General features: G+C 35.4%; 1 protein-coding gene across 1 annotated transcript; it reads left to right on the top strand.

Annotated features, from left to right (window-relative positions):
- The first annotated feature begins 554 nt into the window (after positions 1 to 554).
- On the top strand, positions 555 to 9967 carry LOC139858739 (fructose-1,6-bisphosphatase, cytosolic). Its single transcript, XM_071847577.1, has 12 exons — positions 555 to 885; positions 1245 to 1292; positions 1378 to 1452; positions 1530 to 1591; positions 1741 to 1807; positions 1927 to 2040; positions 2526 to 2612; positions 2975 to 3045; positions 3119 to 3184; positions 3649 to 3735; positions 9305 to 9380; positions 9657 to 9967. The coding sequence occupies exons 1-12, from the start codon at positions 727 to 729 to the stop codon at positions 9768 to 9770; spliced, it is 1026 nt and encodes a 341-aa protein (XP_071703678.1). The 5' UTR covers positions 555 to 726; the 3' UTR covers positions 9771 to 9967.
- The last annotated feature ends 8327 nt before the right edge of the window (positions 9968 to 18294 follow it).

Raw genomic sequence — 18294 nt, 5'->3', positions numbered from 1 at the left:
ATATTCGATTTTGAATTCAGATATCAAATGTCACTTTTCAAAATAATCTTATATTCAAATACCTGAATATTTGAATTTACACATACTTGTTTGTAGCCAAATATTCAAAATTTCGAATTTGAATATCGGATGACCTAATCAACTATTCAATTTTATAGATATTTGTAATTCATATATCCGAATATTTGCATTTCCGCCATAAGTGTTATACCGGAAAAGTTAAAGGACAAATTTGCAAATTGTAGTTAGTAGGAGTCAAAAGTACAAAATCATGAAATTTGTCCAAAACTCCCGCTACCTTCCATATCATAGCCAAAGAAGAAGCAGAAGAAACAATGAATCTTTTTTGTTTTATACAATTATGAATTATCCTGTGTCTGTACGTGACGACCTCTAGCGTCACCCTCACGCCGTATTCCGCCACGTGTCAGTTAAACTTCCACTGACACCGGATAGCCTAATCCCCAATTCTGTTGCACAAATACATGCATACGTACACATACATATATAAAAAATTAAAATATTACTTCACTATCAATATCAATATCATCAATATATACGAGTAAAATAAAAGTATTAATTTGATATCTGTTTGTATTGAATCGCGTGATTTTGTCAACCGATGAAATTCACTATCGATTCATTTTCTCACTGATAATCTAAGAACTATAATACTCCAAAAGAAACCCTAGAGTGTTGCCCGGAGATCAAAGTAACAGAGGAAATATGGATCATGCCGCCGATGCTTTCCGTACAGATTTAATGACAATAACTCGGTTTGTGCTGAATGAGCAATCAAAGCATCCGGAATCACGTGGCGATTTCAGTATTTTGCTCAGTCACATTGTTCTTGGATGCAAATTCGTTTGTGCTGCTGTTAATAAGGTCATTTTTCATTTTCCTCTGTTTCCGATCATTCATACTTTGATCTATATCTGAATCAAATTGATATTTTAATCGTTAATTTTAGCTAAATATTTAAATTTATTAATTAATTTACTCTTTATGATCTATTTACACACACTCCTATGTACTGAACTGATACATTATCAGAATGACTTTCACACGTTGTGGGATTTTTGACTAAGAATGCAATTAGGTGCTGAGAGGACTGCTAATAATTAGTGAATAAACTTAGTTAATTAAAGATAGTATGGTAATTTAATAATATTGCTGATAGCAAAATATATATGCTAATTCTTCGAGAATGTGAGTTTCTGATTTTGTAAAGTTTGTTTGTGCAGGCAGGTTTGGCAAAACTAATTGGACTTGCAGGGGAGACTAATGTTCAGGTAAGTTAATATAGATTATTAATATTTATGTTTCTTGAGTAAGTAATGTGAAGTTATTTCATTATGTATAATGTTATGGTTCCAGGGAGAAGAGCAGAAGAAATTGGATGTTCTATCAAATGAAGTTTTTGTGAAGGCGTTGGTTAGCAGTGGCAGAACAGTGAGTTTGTTCAAAAATTATTTAACTTCTATTTGTATTGATATCTTTTCTAACCGTTTGACTCACTATTCTGTCAGTGCATACTTGTTTCCGAAGAAGATGAAGAAGCAATATTCGTTGAACCGTCTAAGCGTGGAAAGTGAGAGCAAATTCACTTTTTTTCTTTCTTTTTCATTCATTCTGAATGATCATTTATGATTTCCTGATCTATCTTTTTTTTGCTTCTCTCTTTTTATTTTATTTACTATTTATTTTTCATTTTCAAGAAATCATATGTTAATTATGCAGGTATTGTGTTGTTTTTGACCCGCTTGATGGATCCTCGAACATCGACTGTGGTGTTTCGATAGGAACTGTATGATACCCCATTCGAACTATTTAACTTTTAAATTAATTTAGGGTCTTTCACGCTTATAAAATTTCTTCAAGATATCTTAATTTCGCATTGTGATAAATTGACTTTCTTTCGTCTAGATTTTCGGGATTTACATGATAAAAGATGGTGGTGAGGCATCTTTGGAAGATGTACTGCAGCCTGGAAAGAATATGTTGGCTGCTGGATATTGTATGTATGGTAGCTCTTGCACGGTGAGAAGATTATATTTTTTCTAATGTACCGGTGTAAGTCTAGAGGTGGTAATACGGATGGGCTGGGTTGGTTGGGTAACGAATTCTGTCTGAAAGCGCGATATTTAGTATGGCTCTCTTTAACATGACACCTCATTCGTCCAGATGTTTTAGTGTTTTATTTTGCATAAAAAATTTCAAATATGGTTACAAAAGTTATAATATTCAATAGAAGTGTATATTTTTATAATAAGATGTTTTAAGAGGTTTACTGTAGTAAAAGTACAGATGGGTGGATTTAGGTCCCTTTGACACGGTTTACTTGTTGGACATGAAATATATATAAACTAATGGACCCTTAAATGAATGGGTCGAAATCGTCTTCTGTCAGTTAAGCATATGCTTCAGCAAATGTTGAAGTTTTCGAATCAATTTAATTGATAATTATAATTATATTTACTTTGTACGTATTTCATGTACTCATTGAGAACTACATTCGTTTTCAGCTTGTGTTAAGCACTGGATCTGGTGTCAATGGGTTTACTCTTGATCCGTCCCTCGGGGAGTTTATACTTACCCACCCAGACATTAAGGTAAACCCTTTTCTGGACTATTTATCATTGGTAAAACATGACTCTATATGACCTACTTGTTATATACTATACAGCTAGTCGTTGCTTGTTTCTCGAATATTGTTTATCTTGACCATATACAGTCAGAAGACTAAAATAATATTTATGCTAATTGCATTTTTTAACTTAAACTATGTCTCAATTCGAAAACAAATTACTTGATGTGATGAGATATGTATGTCCTTAACTCCTTACCGTAACTGAGTAAATGTCTCCGGATTTTGTTAATCACACTTGCATTTCATTTTCTAAACTGATATCTCATTTCATTCTTACATGTATCCTCATTTTGTGTTTACTTTTTAAACTTTTTTTCTATCCAGATCCCTAAAAAAGGAAAGATTTATTCAGTGAATGAAGGAAATGCTAAGAACTGGGATGGTCCTACCGCAAAGTATGCGGATTATGTTCTATCCTTTTTGCTTTGGTGTCTTTATGATGCGTTTTTGACATTATATGACTTTCAGGTTTGTGGAAAAATGCAAGTTCCCCACAGATGGTTCATCTGCAAAATCTCTAAGATATATTGGAAGGTATGCGTACTCTTCACTTTTAGGGGCAAAAGGCATTAAATAACAAAATTGATGTAATTTTGGTACAATGTGACCGCGAAACCTGTACAAAGGCTGATTTGGCTGGATGATTTAAAATATATCTTTTGAATGTTTGATGTGGCTGAATTGAGTATCAATGAAATGAACGTGCGGTGTTAATTCTGGCTATTGGCCCAGCTTTTAGCTTTTATTTATACCTGACATAATGATTTTTTTTTTTTTTTTTTTTTTTTTTTTCAAACGCAATACCAAATACTAATACTAATGTCACTATTCTGACACTAAGCCCCTTGTTGTTGGTTATGTATGAGTTTTTATAATTTATAAGGATCATTAAAGATTAAATGTGAAAAAAATACGCAAGTCTTTTTGTTATTTGAGGAAACTTGTTGCCTTGTGTTCTCTGTGTCTTAACTTATGTTCCCTAATAATATCTGATACAGTATGGTTGCTGATGTTCATCGTACCTTACTTTATGGAGGTGTCTTTTTGTACCCAGCTGATAAGAAGAGCCCAAGTGGGAAACTAAGGTACATTTGTTGGAACTTATTAGACATATACTTATATTGTAATATAGCATTGTAATCATAGTTTAGGGATTGTTTATGTAAGTATACCTTCTATAAATAGAAGGTCTCATGTACTGGTATAACACACAATACAGAACACAGTTTTACATTCTATCTCTCTTATCTCTTAGATAAACTAATATGGTATCAAGAGCTGTAAAGGCGTAAGTCCGACAACAATTCCGGCAGCCACTATTCCGGCAACAATTCCGGCAGCTACAGTACCGGAACAGTAAAAAAAACCAAAAAAAAACTGACGTTGAAAACTCAAAGTATGCGTGGTTGCAGCGTTGTCTGAGCCCTCACATCAGAAACAAGTTTTCTTAGGTCATAACAACCAATACCGCTCAACCCACAACCCACCACCACTCAATACAACACTAATCAGCCAAATTAACGACAAAAATAGATGCAGAAGTAATTTCCAAGCACACGCAACAAATTTCAGCCCAAACCCTTCACTCACGCGCCGCCACGCGCCACCACAGGTGCCGGAACTTCGAATTTCTTTTTTTCGATCTACACCGATCCAAGCAAAATTGGGAAAAACCATCTACACCACTCGATTCGGGATAAAATTCCGAGCAAACCCTGAAAATCTCAGCCCATTCCGACAAAAAAAAACCGCCGTCGGCCGCCACTATTCACCACCGGAATGCTACAGTACCGGTTTCTCCTCTTTTGTTGTTACTGAGAATGAGAATGGGAGTAAATAAAAACACACGGTGTTTTTGTTTTTAATCACTCCTTTTTACCTTAAGTAGCCATCTCATATTTTTTATATTCCATATTTTTATTTTCCTTTAAAAAAAAAAGTAAAAAAAAAAAAGAAAAGAAAAAAAACCGTATCTTTTATTTACTTCTCAATATGGCTCAGCTAGCTACCTATATACTTCAACAGAAAAAGCCATACACAACTCTCACAAATTTGGTTTCACCCTATCTCCTACGACTATGGTTATTGGAAAACAATGGTTCAACCGTTCTTCGTCACCAACAAATTATTTGACTATATTGATGGCACAATCTCTTGTCCACCTAAAAATGTCCCGTCATCGGTCCCATCATCAGAAAAAGATGAAGAAATACAGTCTCAAACGCCAAACCCCAATTACATTAATTGGGTCTCTAATGATGCTCATATAAGAATGCTCCTCATTTCTACCATCTCTGAAGCATCATTCCAACATGTTCAAGGAGAAACGTCTCGTGATCTCTGGTTGTCCCTTGAGCGTGCCTACGCACCTCACACTTCCTCTCGAGAATACACTTTGAAAACCCAACTTCTCAGACTACAGATGAAGCCAGATGAAACAACCGCAGACTACCTAACAAGGACTCAAGAATACGATGTTGCGCTCGCTAACATAGGTGAAAAGATGAAAGAAAAAGATTTGGTGATGCTAGTTATATCAGGACTACGAGAGGAATACAACGGTTTAAAATCAAGCCTTCTGGGCCGCGAAAAGCCCCCTACTTTTGTAGACCTTCATGGTCTGCTATCAGACCACGACTACATGATCAAGAAATCTGTACCCGACATTCCTTCAGCTCAAGCATTCACGACTAGCACACAAAGTCGCAATTCAACAGCTCCTAATAATGTCTTGCCCGCTGCACAAACAGATCAGCTTCAAGCCATGCAATTGCTTTTATCTCAACTTAGATTCCAAGCTCAACCAGCCCATACACCGGCTGCACAAGCCATGTACACTAACCGATCTGGCAACAATCGTGGTCGTGGACGTGATTTCAGACGTGGATGAGGCAACTATAACAACAGAAACCAAGCAGGTAATCGTAATTCATTTAACTGGGCCTCTAATCAAAACACAGTTTTTGGCACATGCAACAGGTGTGGGATTGGGCACATCCCATCTCAATGCCCTAACCGTAATCCTACTACTATGAGAAGGCAGTCACCTTCGGCAAACTTTACAGATTATCGCTCACAAGCGTCGACCTCTTGGATCCCAGACACCGGCTCTAGTCACCATGTGGCTCCAGACCTTTCCAACTTTGGTACCTCCGAGGCCTACTATGGTGACGACAATCTTCATGTTGGCAATGGTAAGGGTTTACCCATTTTACACGTTGGTTCTCACAGTTCTCTTCTCCGAATAAAACCTTTTCCCTTAAAGACATACTTCATGTTCCTGAAATAAAACATAAACTACTTTCTGTGCAAAAGTTCTGTCTTGATAACAATGTATATTTTGAATTTCACTCAACTTTCTTTTCTGTGAAGGACAAGATTACACACACTACCCTCCTCAAGGGACCAAGTAACGGTGGTCTCTACTCCTTCCACCTTCCTCGGTCTTCACCTGTTCACAAAGTAGCATTCTTCACCTGTTCACAAAGTAGCATTCTCTACTACCCGTGCCTCTTCCATTACCTGGCATCAAAGGCTCGGACATCCGCATCCTCAACTTTTGAAGTCCATGTTATCTAAATATAATTTGCCTTTACAAAATAAGTGTACTACCACATTTTGCGATTCATGTAATGTTGGAAAATCCTCTAAACTACATCTCTTACCATCTACTTATAAAAGCTCGCACATTTTGGATTTAGTCTTTTGTGATGTGTGGGGCCCTGCGCCTGTCACTTCCTTTGATGGTCAGAGATACTTCTTGTTGTGTGTTGATCACTTTTCACGATTTATGTGGTTTTTTCCATTAAAACTCAAATCCGATGTTTATACCACCTTTAAGCAATTTTTAGCAATGGCTGAACGACAATTTCAGACCAAACTCAAATCTGTCCAAACTGATTGGGGAGGTGAATTTCGAAATCTCTCTTCATTCTTTTCTTCACTAGGCATTCAACATCGCCTTTCCTGCCCTCATACTAGTGAACAAAATGGTATTGTTGAAAGGCGACACCGCCATGTTGTTGAAACCGGTCTTAACTTACTCGCTCAATCCTACGTCCCACAACGTTTCTGGCATTTTGCTTTTGGCACGGCAGTGTATCTTATTAATCGAATGCCATCTCGAACAAATTCAACAACCTCACCCTTTGAACATGTGTTTAAACATAAACCTGATTTTTCATTTCTTCGGGTTTTTGGGTGCCAATGCTACCCTCATCTTCGCTCATACAACAAACACAAAATGGACTTTAGATCAACACCCTGTGTCTTTCTTGGTTACAGTACCGCTCGTCATGGCTATCGATGTTTCGACCCACAATCGGATCATATTTATATAGCCCGTCATGTTCGCTTCAATGAACAATCATTTCCTTTTAAACACAATAATACACCTACTCCTTCACCTCCACTGAATCCCTACATCTCTACATATCCAAATCCTACCTTACTACCCAATGATCCAGCTTCCATCATACCCGAGACTCCATCTGTTCCATCTGTTCCACCAGAACCATCCAATAGAATTCAACCACCTATCATTCACACATATCATCGTCGCTCAAAAACCTCCCCCCTTCAACCTTCACAAAGTCACGAACAACCACCTACAACTACGACCCATTCAACCAACACTGAGCAACCTCCTCGTTCTCGACCAGTCAATCTTCGCCCCAATCCAAAACAAACCAACCGATACAATGCCACCTCATACAATACACGTGGACCATTGTCTGACACTGAACCTACAACCTTTGCCATTGCTAACAAGGACCCCCAATGGCATCATGCCATGGCCGAAGAGTACTCAGCATTAGTACGGAATGACACTTGGTCTCTAGTACCTCGTGTTCCAAATTCAAATGTGGTTGATTGCAAGTGGGTCTACAAATTGAAACAGGATCAAACAGGTGCAGTACAACGATACAAAGCACGTTTAGTTGCCAAAGGTTTTCGACAGCAACCAGGTATCGACTATGAGGAAACATTCAGCCCAGTTGTAAAATCAACAACCATACGTGTTGTTCTATCTTTAGCTGTATCTCAAAAATGGTCCCTCAGACAACTTGATGTACAAAATGCCTTCTTACATGGTGACCTAAATGAGACTGTTTATCTACAACAACCACCGGGATTTGTTGTTTTGGCTAAACCAAATCATGTGTGTCTACTTCACAAAGCCTTATATGGATTAAAACAGGCCCCTCGAGCATGGTTTCATCGACTCTCTACGGCACTTCATTCTCTTGGGTTCTATGGATCAAAAACGGACGCTTCTCTATTTATCTACTCTAATGGAAACACTCTGTTATACATGCTTGTTTATGTCGATGACAATATTTTAATAGGAAACAACTCACACGAACTAGATAGAGTGGTAAAAAGTTTAAGTCGCTCCTTTGCCATTAAAGATATGGGTAACTTGTCTTATTTTCTAGGGATTGAAGTCATCAAGAATGGTCACGACATGATTCTATCACAACGCAAATATATTCTTGAACTTTTAGCACGCGCTGACTTATCTCATGCAAAGCCAGTTTCATCTCCTATGACAACCAACGCAAATCTTGCTCGTGATGACAGTGCAACATATGATAACCCCGTCCAATACCGTCAAGTTGTGGGTGCCCTTCAGTACGTTACATTGTCTCGACCGGACATCGCTTTCGCAGTCAACAAAGTCTGTCAATACATGCACTCTCCCACTATAGATCATTGGTCTGCAGTTAAACGGATTCTTTGTTATTTACAGGGCACTGCCGACTATGGGTTACGTTTTATGCATGACTCCGGCACCATCCTTCATGCCTACACTGACTCAGCTTATAACTCACTGACCAGCTTCTCTGATGCTGACTGGGCAGGTTGTCCCGATGACCGTCGATCCACGGGAGGATACGCTATATATCTAGGTTCAAACCTAGTCTCATGGTCTGCACGAAAACAAAAGACAGTATCTCGATCTTCAACAGAGTCAGAATACAAGGCCTTAGCCAACACTGTTGCAGAACTAACGTGGCTTCAAGATCTATTGCGCGAACTTCGTGTTCCTGTTAAGTCGGTTCCTACCCTGTGGTGTGATAACCTTGGCGCTACGTATCTATCAGCCAACCCAGTCTTTCATGCACGTACAAAGCATGTAGAAGTTGATTTTCACTTTGTTCGTGAGAGAGTTGCTCAACAAAAACTTTCAGTTCAGTTCATAACTACCGATGATCAGATTGCAGATGTCTTCACCAAACCATGTCCTCACCAAGATTTCTATTGTTACGATCCAAGCTACAGGTCGTTTTCTGGCCTTAGCTTGCGGGGGAATATTAGACATATACTTATATTGTAATATAGCATTGTAATCATAGCCTAGGGATTGTTTATGTAAGTATACCTTCTATAAATAGAAGGTCTCATGTACTGGTATAACACACAATACAGAACACAGTTCTACATTCTATCTCTCTTATCTCTTAGATAAACTAATAGAACTTATTACAAAGTATATTAATTATATTATTTATATATATGGTAATCTGCTAAATAAGTCAAAATGGCTAAAATGAGAACTTACGGTGCAGTTAATAGAATTCGTTATATGGTATTCTCGTAATTATGTCAAAATGGTTTGTGTTGGCACTTGATCTCATTGTATTGAAACAGGGTTCTCTATGAAGTCTTCCCGATGTCATTCTTGATGGAACAAGCTGGAGGACAGTCATTTACCGGGAAGGAACGGGTAATGGCACTTTTAAACACATCATATTAAATTAGATTAACTGAAGTTGCTTGTTTATACCAGGGTGGAAAAGCGGGCGGGTTGGGAATTGGGTCAAAATAGTCAAGGGTAAAAATAGTTGACTGTCTTAATTCTTAAAGTAACTTTATTTGTTAACTGTCTTAATTCTTAAAGTAACTAGTGTGCTAAATACCGTTATAAATCATCTGAATCAAATACTTTTGGAAAACCTATATAAATATAAATTTGTAAATATTAATACATCCTACTCGACAGGCACTTGACTTGGTTCCTAAAAAGATACATGAACGATCTCCAATATTCCTGGGAAGCTATGATGATGTGGAAGAAATCAAAGCACTGTATGCAGCAGCTGAAGATAAAGCATAATAAAAACAGTAAATTAAAAGTAAAGCAAAGCTCTTCTTGTGCATTTGTATTTCTCGGTTCACAAAATGCTACATTCCCCATTTATGTAATAAAATTGCTACCTTTAATGTAGTAGTCTTTGATTGTAGGCAGAACCAGATTTATAATTGCTAGTTAAATTGATTACAACCTATTAAAATTATCATATTTTTTATACATACCGCTTGCATTAGTTTACTACTCCCAGAATCATACCGCTTGCATTAGTTTACCACAGTAGTTTAAGACACGGATAATCAATCGTGGTTGATGTGACCAACATTTTTTCCATGGTTGATAAGCAATCATAGTTTACGACAATTTAAATTCATGTTTTCTTTTAGTTAAATTTATCAAAATCGGATGCATATGATGTACTATTGATTAGATTATTATGGAATAAACCATGTGTTTTCACCAGTATTACTAGAATTCTATATATTCCATAGCCTTAAAATGTGAAGTTCAGAAGTTGACACATTGTTCTTGGATGCAAATGAAAAGCCCTCATTGCCCTCATTAATTTTCTAATACAAAAACTTTCTTTCTTTAAAAATGTGAATACAAGGCCGGAAGCCCATATTATTTTTTACATATGAGTGGAAGTATATGAACTGCCTTCAAATTTGGACTGGAGCAATTTGTGCCTATGGTTCAGAAGCTGATCTCAAGCCCCTTGCGTATCCGCTGACTCAAATAATTTATGGGGTTATCCGTTTGGTCCCAACTACTCAATTTCTTCCCCTTAGGTTACTATGCATTAGAATGCTAAGTTAGATTTGCTGCTGCTACATATACTTTTATTCCGATGTTCTTCTTACAGACATGCTCGATATGAAAGAATTACATAAGCTGCCTACCGAAGGTGTCGGCAAAGCTGCTGACTTGCGCACTGAATTAAGGGTATACTCTTCCACTTCAGTTTAATATCTGATCCTGTTATATATTACCTCTGAGTTCACAAGATTGCTCTGTTTACTTTTGAGATTTTTTTATTTGTGCGACCCTTTATTTGGCTTTCAACTAGTTCGATCATTTCTTTTAACTATTTTACCTTCTTACATATTGGTATTTGACCCATTTACTTTTTAGTTTTTACCCACTGACTCGTTTCCAACATGTTCATAAGGAAAATGGGTCAAAATGACCACCTTCATATATAAGTGTAAGCTCTCAGTTATTTTAATTGAATTTGTATTTTCAGGTCAGCAAAGCAACTATCAAGACACAATCTTTTCAAGAGCCATGCGTTTGTTCTGTTATTGAAGAGCTTGCTGAACATTTGGCACAATGGAGCTATTCGCCTGCTTTCTTTGAGCTTTCTTGTGTTCCTGCTGTTCGTTTGCATAATTTCTGTAAATCTACAAAAGTTGAGAGATTTCGTCGTGAAATGAGTCTATTGATTCGTGAGGTATGCAATATACAGCGTCTGGAGATGTTTTTTTTAACACCAGTATAATCTAAGAATTAGTGGTTTGATTTTCTTTCGTGTGTCTGCAGATTGAGGCTAATTGTGAATTCACTAACAAAAATTGAATGTCAGTTTCATATCTACCCAATGACCCTGCCACATCGTCTTTTATGGAGGTTTGCATTTTCTCTCCTTTGATCATTGAATAATTGCTTTATTTGAATTTATAAGTTTGTTTACATTTGTCCTTAAGGCGTGGTACACACACACATACGCATAAAAATACACACAGAGACATATAAACATATCTGTAGTCTCATAGTCAATGTACTTAAAATTTGAAACAGGATGAGAAAAAGAAGGGTGCTAGTCCTCTTTCGAAATATGTTGCAACTTTGCGTCAAAATGCACAATAAAGAAACTACTCATGGCCAAGTCCAGGTTTGTGACTGTCACAATCATAGTCTTGTAGGATTAATGTGCAAGGTACAACATATAACTATATGACCAACATCATTTGAGCCTTCGGGGTCACACACATATACACTGAGACGTCAAATAAAATATATATATGATGTATATATATTACTCAAGTAACAAAATAGTAAATCGAAATTAATTTATTTACTATTCATATGAATAGTAAATGAATCGAAATTAATTAATTTACTATTCACATGAAAGCGACATGATAGAAATTATTAATTATAAGTTACATAACATACCCCTGAAGTATTTAAGAAATACGACTTTATGATAATATGAATTCACGGGTAGGTTCACGGGTGAAATATTAAAATAAAATATCTATATATATTGTACCATATTACGGAGTAATAAATCTCTCATTCTTCTTTCGATGAACTAAAAATTTTGATTTCATAATATTAACCAAATGTTGATTAATATTACTTGGGTTTGGACTAGCATCCATTGACGGTCGTTTGAAGTGTAGTGTGGACTATCCAAAGAGACGGTCATACTTTTGATCGTAAGTTTCTCTCCGTCTCATCAATTTTTCAAGAAAGGTATATCGTTATCTCCTCTTTTGTTTTATATTCATGACAATTATTATGATGTAACTGGATCATTGGGAAAGATTAATCGTGTGCATGTTTCATTAAATAAGTGAAAATTTAATCTTGTTAAATTTTGTTCATAAAATAATAAAAGATTATTATTTTAACTATCCACTGCGTTAATCTGTTTTGACTAAAAGTACACACGATTTTCCATCAGTGGTATCCGAGCTGCTTTTACATCATCTTAATTGTCTTGTGACTATTCTTTAGATTTAGCTTTGTGGTATATTGGTGAAAGTCGAAACCTTTTTGGTTTTTAAAGTCAACTCGGTTGATCTAAACTTAACCTCATGACGCACAAATATGATTGAAAGAATATCACTATTTTAAATTGTAGATTTAATTGTTATGGCTTGAATATTTATTATAATTGTTGATTGTTTTATTCCATGGTTATACACATGCATTGTAACCATGGACAAGCCATATTTAAGTTTTAATAATGTAGTTATTAAAATTGTGATTGCACTCATAGCCCATAATGCCCCGACCTATGTATGATTGTTGTGATTGTTGATTACGGCAATATTATGTCATGTTGATTATTTGTATTATTATAAAGGCCAATTTTGAAGCCAAAGTTGTATTATATTTATTTTTCATTTTCATAGTATTGTATTTAAGTTTATTTCAATTTGTAAAAGTACTAGTTTAGTTGTATTTTCAAATTTAAATAAATGTAACAAGATGAAGATTGAAGATAAAATACAACGTGCTTTTGGCTTAGAAGACGGCGAACAGGTCAAGTTGACAACGATGGCATTTGTCAAGTTTTCACTTGATTCTTGAATCAAGTGGGAGCTACGATATTACCCTTAGTTTGACCTCTTGATCCCATGTCGGATCATGGGATCAAACATAGGATTTTTGGGCTAGGCTATGTGTGTGTGATGCATGGTATGGTTGTGTTTTATTTTTACGCATTTATATTTAATTGTTATTATAATATATGCTAAATGTTTTGATGAAAACATCAAATAAAACTAGTAACGAGTTTCAAAGGTTAAAATTGATGATTTTAAAAAGTTAAACTCTAACGAGTTTAAAGTTAAATATTTTTTTTGAAACTCAAATAATATATATGAGCGACATCTTTTAAAAATGTTTTAAAATGATACACAATGTGTATTTGTTATTTTTTTTTATATAAAATGAAATAACAAACTAGATGCATAAACACGATCGACATATATAAAATTGGTTAAAATGATTTTTAACAAATAGTGTAGCGAATCTTGTGTGCATGCATTATTCGTTAACACAAACATTTTCAAAATACCCGTCAAATTTAAGTCATGCCATCCAATGAGCTTGCAAACACTCCTCGTTATTTTTTTGATTACGGTGAGACCTAATCGAATTATAGCCACGAGATGGATTTTCAGTTACGAGTGAGACTAGGCTGAATTTCCACTGTTTCTAAATTGGACGACTTAATCGTATTCACGGTGAGACCTAATTTCGAGGCAAGGATGAGACAAACATGCCAATAGATAATAGTGGTTTGTTAGACTACACATATCTCAAGGTCCCATAAAGATCTAAGAGTTGCACCTGTGATGCAATTGGTACTCGCTACCTACCAGTAGACTCTATAACTGCTAGCTGATCAACAGATGTAGTTATGGAACCTCTATGTGGATCTTAGGCTTTCGTAAATTAATTGTTTTTAAATATATTAAAACTTGGATAATTAATTTATTAAAGTACAATATCGAAAATACTAAAATTGAATCTTGTTCTCTTGTAGATGTCAAACAATCAAAACTTAAACCAAATCAACCTCCGTTCTTTATTGGAGAAGGAGAAACTCAATGGTTCAAACTTCCTCGATTGGCACCGCAACCTGAGAATTGTTCTCAAATTTGAAGGGAAGTTGAACAAAATTGAAGAACCCTTACCCGAAGCTCCTCCTGAGACAGCTACTGCTGCTCAAAAGAATGCTTATCAGAAGTTGTTTGATGAGCAAGAGAAGATAGCTTTAATCATGCTTGCTAGTATGACTTCTGACCTCCAAAAGGAAATGGAAGATCGTACAGCATATAATATGATGACTGAGCTGAAAAATATGTTTCAGAAACAGGCTAGTCAAGAGTTATATGAAACTTATAAGCTTCTTCAAACATGCAAAATGGAGGAGGGTCAATCAGTGAGCTCTCATGTCTTAAAAATGAAAAGCTACATTGACCGATTGGAAAAACTTGGAACTACCTTGCCGCCTAACTTGGCCGTGAACACGGTTTTGGTTTCACTACCAAAATCGTATCACCAATTTGTGATGAATTACAATATGCAAGGTTGGGAGAAATCTCTGGCAGAGGTGCACTCGATGCTCAAAACTGCTGAACAGGATATTCCATATAAGGTTTCCAATCCAGGTGTCCTTATGATTAGGGAAGGTAGGGTGAAAAAGAATAAGCCGAAAACTTGTGAAAAAGGAAAAGGCAAGTCAATTGCTAAGAAGAAAATTTCACCACCTCCCAAGAAAGAAAACCCAGCGAAAGACGCCGAATGTTTTCACTGTGGAAAAGTTGGCTACTGGAGGAGGAACTATCCTTCCTACCTATCTGAGTTGAGAAAAGGCAAAGCTGTCCAGACCAGCAAATCAGGTATATTTCATATACAGTTATATACTTTTTCTAGTAATTCCTGGATTTTTGATACTAGTTGTGGTACTCACATCTGTAACAATATGCAGGGAATGAGAATAAGTAAGAGACTGAAGAAAGACACACTAGACTTAAGAGTGGGCAATGGGGCTCGAGCTGTTGTTGAAGCTATTGGCACCTATGAGCTTACTTTACCTAGTGGTCTTATTGTTTTGTTGGAACAATGTCATTATGCTCCTAGTATTACGAGCAATGTAATTTCAGTTTCTCTTTTGAAAAATGTTGGTTTTGAACTTACATTTACGCACTTTGGTATTTCAGTTTCTAAGAATAATGTATTTTATTTTAATGTTATTCCACGTGATGGTATTTTGAAATTGATATGCATGGTGTTATTTCAAATAATAATTCCGTATATACCTGTACTGCCAAACGATTCAAGCAAGACTTGAACAAGACCTATCTATGGCATTGTCGTCTTGGTCATATAAATCAACAACGCATTTTGAAACTCCAATCGGATGGGATTTTGGAATCAACTGGCTCTGAGTCATTTGATGTATGTGAGTCATGTTTATGTGGAAAGATGACAAAGGCTCCTTTCTCCGGTTTAGGTGAAAGAGCTAAAGATCTTTTAGGACTAATACATACCGATGTGTGTGGCCCTTTTAGAACTATGTCTAGAAATGGTGAATCATACTTCGTTACATTTACTGATGATTATAGTAGATATGGTTATGTTTACTTGCTGAAACATAAACATGAAGTTTTTGAAACATTCAAAATCTTCCAAAATGAAGTAGAGAATCAACTTGGAAAGACCATTAAAGCCCTTCGCTCTGATCGGGGAGGGGAATATATGAGTCAAGAGTTTTTAGACCACCTGAAGAATCGTGGGATTGTCTCACAATTCACTCCACCTTACACACCACAGCACAATGGTGTGTCGGAAAGGAGGAATCGAACTTTACTTGATATGGTTCGATCTATGATGAGTCTAACTACTCTACCGATGTCTTTTTAGGGTTATGCATTAGAGTCTGCTGCATGCATACTCAATATGGTTCCAACCAAGAAGGTAGAAAAGACACCATATGAGTTATGGCATGGAAAGAGACCTAAGTTGTCTTATTTGAAAGTCTGAGGTTGTGAAGCGTATGTGAAACATGACACTTCAAACAAGTTAGAACCCAGAGGTATCAAATGCCACTTTGTGGGATACCCATAGGAAATAATGGGTTACTACTTTTACTACCAAGCTGAAAACAAAGTGTTTACTGCTCGGTTTGCTGAATTCTTTGAAAGAGATCTTCTCTTACAAAAAGTCAGTGGGAGTGATAATGCTAAAAACGAACATATATTTCATAGCATTATCCCTCAAGAAAGACAAGCTTTTAGTTGCAATTGTTCTATTTACAAGTGATATTCGTTTAAATAATAAAAGGTGAAGACAAAAGACAGATTCGACGAATTGAAGACGCAAACGACCAAAAAGCTCAAAAGTACAAAGTACAATCAAAGTGGTTCAAATTATTGATGAGAAACTTCTAAAAGTTACAAGAGTACGAGCCGCAAAACGCAAAGTACAAGATATTAAATAGTATGAAAGGACGTTCGAAAATTCGGAACCGGGACCAGAGTCAACTCTCAACGCTCGACGCAATGGACTAAAAATTACAAGTCAACTATGCACATGAATATAATATAATATATAATTAATTCTTAAAACTTATATATATATTATATTATATATTAAAACCGTCGTCAAGAAGAAAACAAGCAAATATGAGCTGTCCCAGGGAGCCATGCGATCGCATGGCCTGGCAGTTATAAACCGATGCGATCGCATGGTGAACAGTATCAGCTGACATCCTATAAATTTCGCGTGTTTTGGTCGAATGTAATACTTCTTTTTCTATCCTCTCTATCTCTCACGTAATATATATATATATATATATATATATATATATATATATATATATATATATATATATATATATATATATATATATATATATATATATATATATATATTATAATTTTAATTTAATAATAATAAGGGTATGTTAGCGAATGTTGTAAGTGTGTAAGTCGAAATTCTGTCCGTGTAACGCTACGCTATTATTAATCATTGTAAGTTATGTTCAACTTTTTTAAATTAATGTCTCGTAGCTAAGTTATTATTATGCTTATTTAAGTCAAAGTAATCGTGATGTTGGGCTAAAATATTAAAGACGGGGTAATTGGGCTTTGTACCATAATTGGGGTTTTGACAAAAGAACGACACTTGTGGAAATTAGACTATGGGCTATTAATGTGCTTTATATTTGTTAAATTGAATGATAGTTCGTTAATTTAATATAAAGATTTACAATTGGACGTACCTATAAATAACCATATACACTCGATCGGACACGATGGGCGGGATATTTATAAGTACTAATAATCGTTCATTTAACTGGACACGGGAATGGATTAATAGTCAATGGACTTATTAAAACAGGGGTGAATTATATACAAGGAAAATTAGTGAAATTATAGTTTAAGTCCCCAATTAGTTGGAATATTTGACTTCGGATATAAGGATAATTTGACGAGGACACTCGCACTTTATATTTATAACTGATGGACTGTTATGGACAAAAACCAGATGGACACATTGAATAATCCAGGACAAAGGACAATTAACCCATGGTAATAAATTAAAATCAACACGTCAAACATCATGATTACGGAAGTTTAAATAAGCATAATTCATTTATTTCATATTTCATCGCACTTTTATTTACTGTCATTTTATTTAATTGCACTTTTAATTATCGTACTTTTTAATTATCGCAATTTTATTTATTGTCATTTTATTTATCGCACTTTAATTTATCGCACTTTAATTATTGTTATTTACTTTACGCTTTAAATTAAGTTATATTTATTTTTAATATTTTACATTAGGTTTTAACTGCAACTAAAGTTTTAAAATCGACAAACCGGTCATTAAAAGGTAAAAACCCCCTTTTATAATAATAATACTACTTATATATATATATATTTATATATTTACAAATATAGTTTTCAAAATATAGCGTTAAACTTGGCTAGCTCCCTGTGGAACGAACCGGACTTACTAAAAACTACACTACTGTACGATTAGGTACACTGCCTATAAGTGTTGTAGCAAGGTTTAGATATATCCACTCTATAAATAAATAAATAACTTGTGTAAAATTGTATCGTATTTAATAGTATTTCATAATAAATATATAACTATTTCGTATACACCTCTACGCACATCAAGTATTTTTGGCGCCGCTGTCGGGGAAAAACAACGCCGAAAGCGCAACGCTATATATATATATATAAAAAGATTTTTATTAAGTTTTAATACGTTTTAAATTTAGAAAATA

The sequence above is a fragment of the Rutidosis leptorrhynchoides genome, chromosome 7, assembly GCF_046630445.1.
Source record: "Rutidosis leptorrhynchoides isolate AG116_Rl617_1_P2 chromosome 7, CSIRO_AGI_Rlap_v1, whole genome shotgun sequence".
Lineage (NCBI taxonomy): Eukaryota > Viridiplantae > Streptophyta > Magnoliopsida > Asterales > Asteraceae > Rutidosis > Rutidosis leptorrhynchoides.
This window is presented reverse-complemented; position numbering and strand designations above follow the sequence as displayed.

Bases quoted from the DNA above. Each gene is read 5' to 3' on its own strand.
- LOC139858739 (XM_071847577.1), top strand. From the start codon at position 727: ATGGATCATGCCGCCGATGCTTTCCGTACAGATTTAATGACAATAACT. The intron at 886-1,244 runs GTCATTTTTCAT...TTGTTTGTGCAG, and splicing joins TTTGTGCTGCTGTTAATAAG to GCAGGTTTGGCAAAACTAAT. The intron at 3,736-9,304 runs GTACATTTGTTG...GTATTGAAACAG, and splicing joins AGCCCAAGTGGGAAACTAAG to GGTTCTCTATGAAGTCTTCC.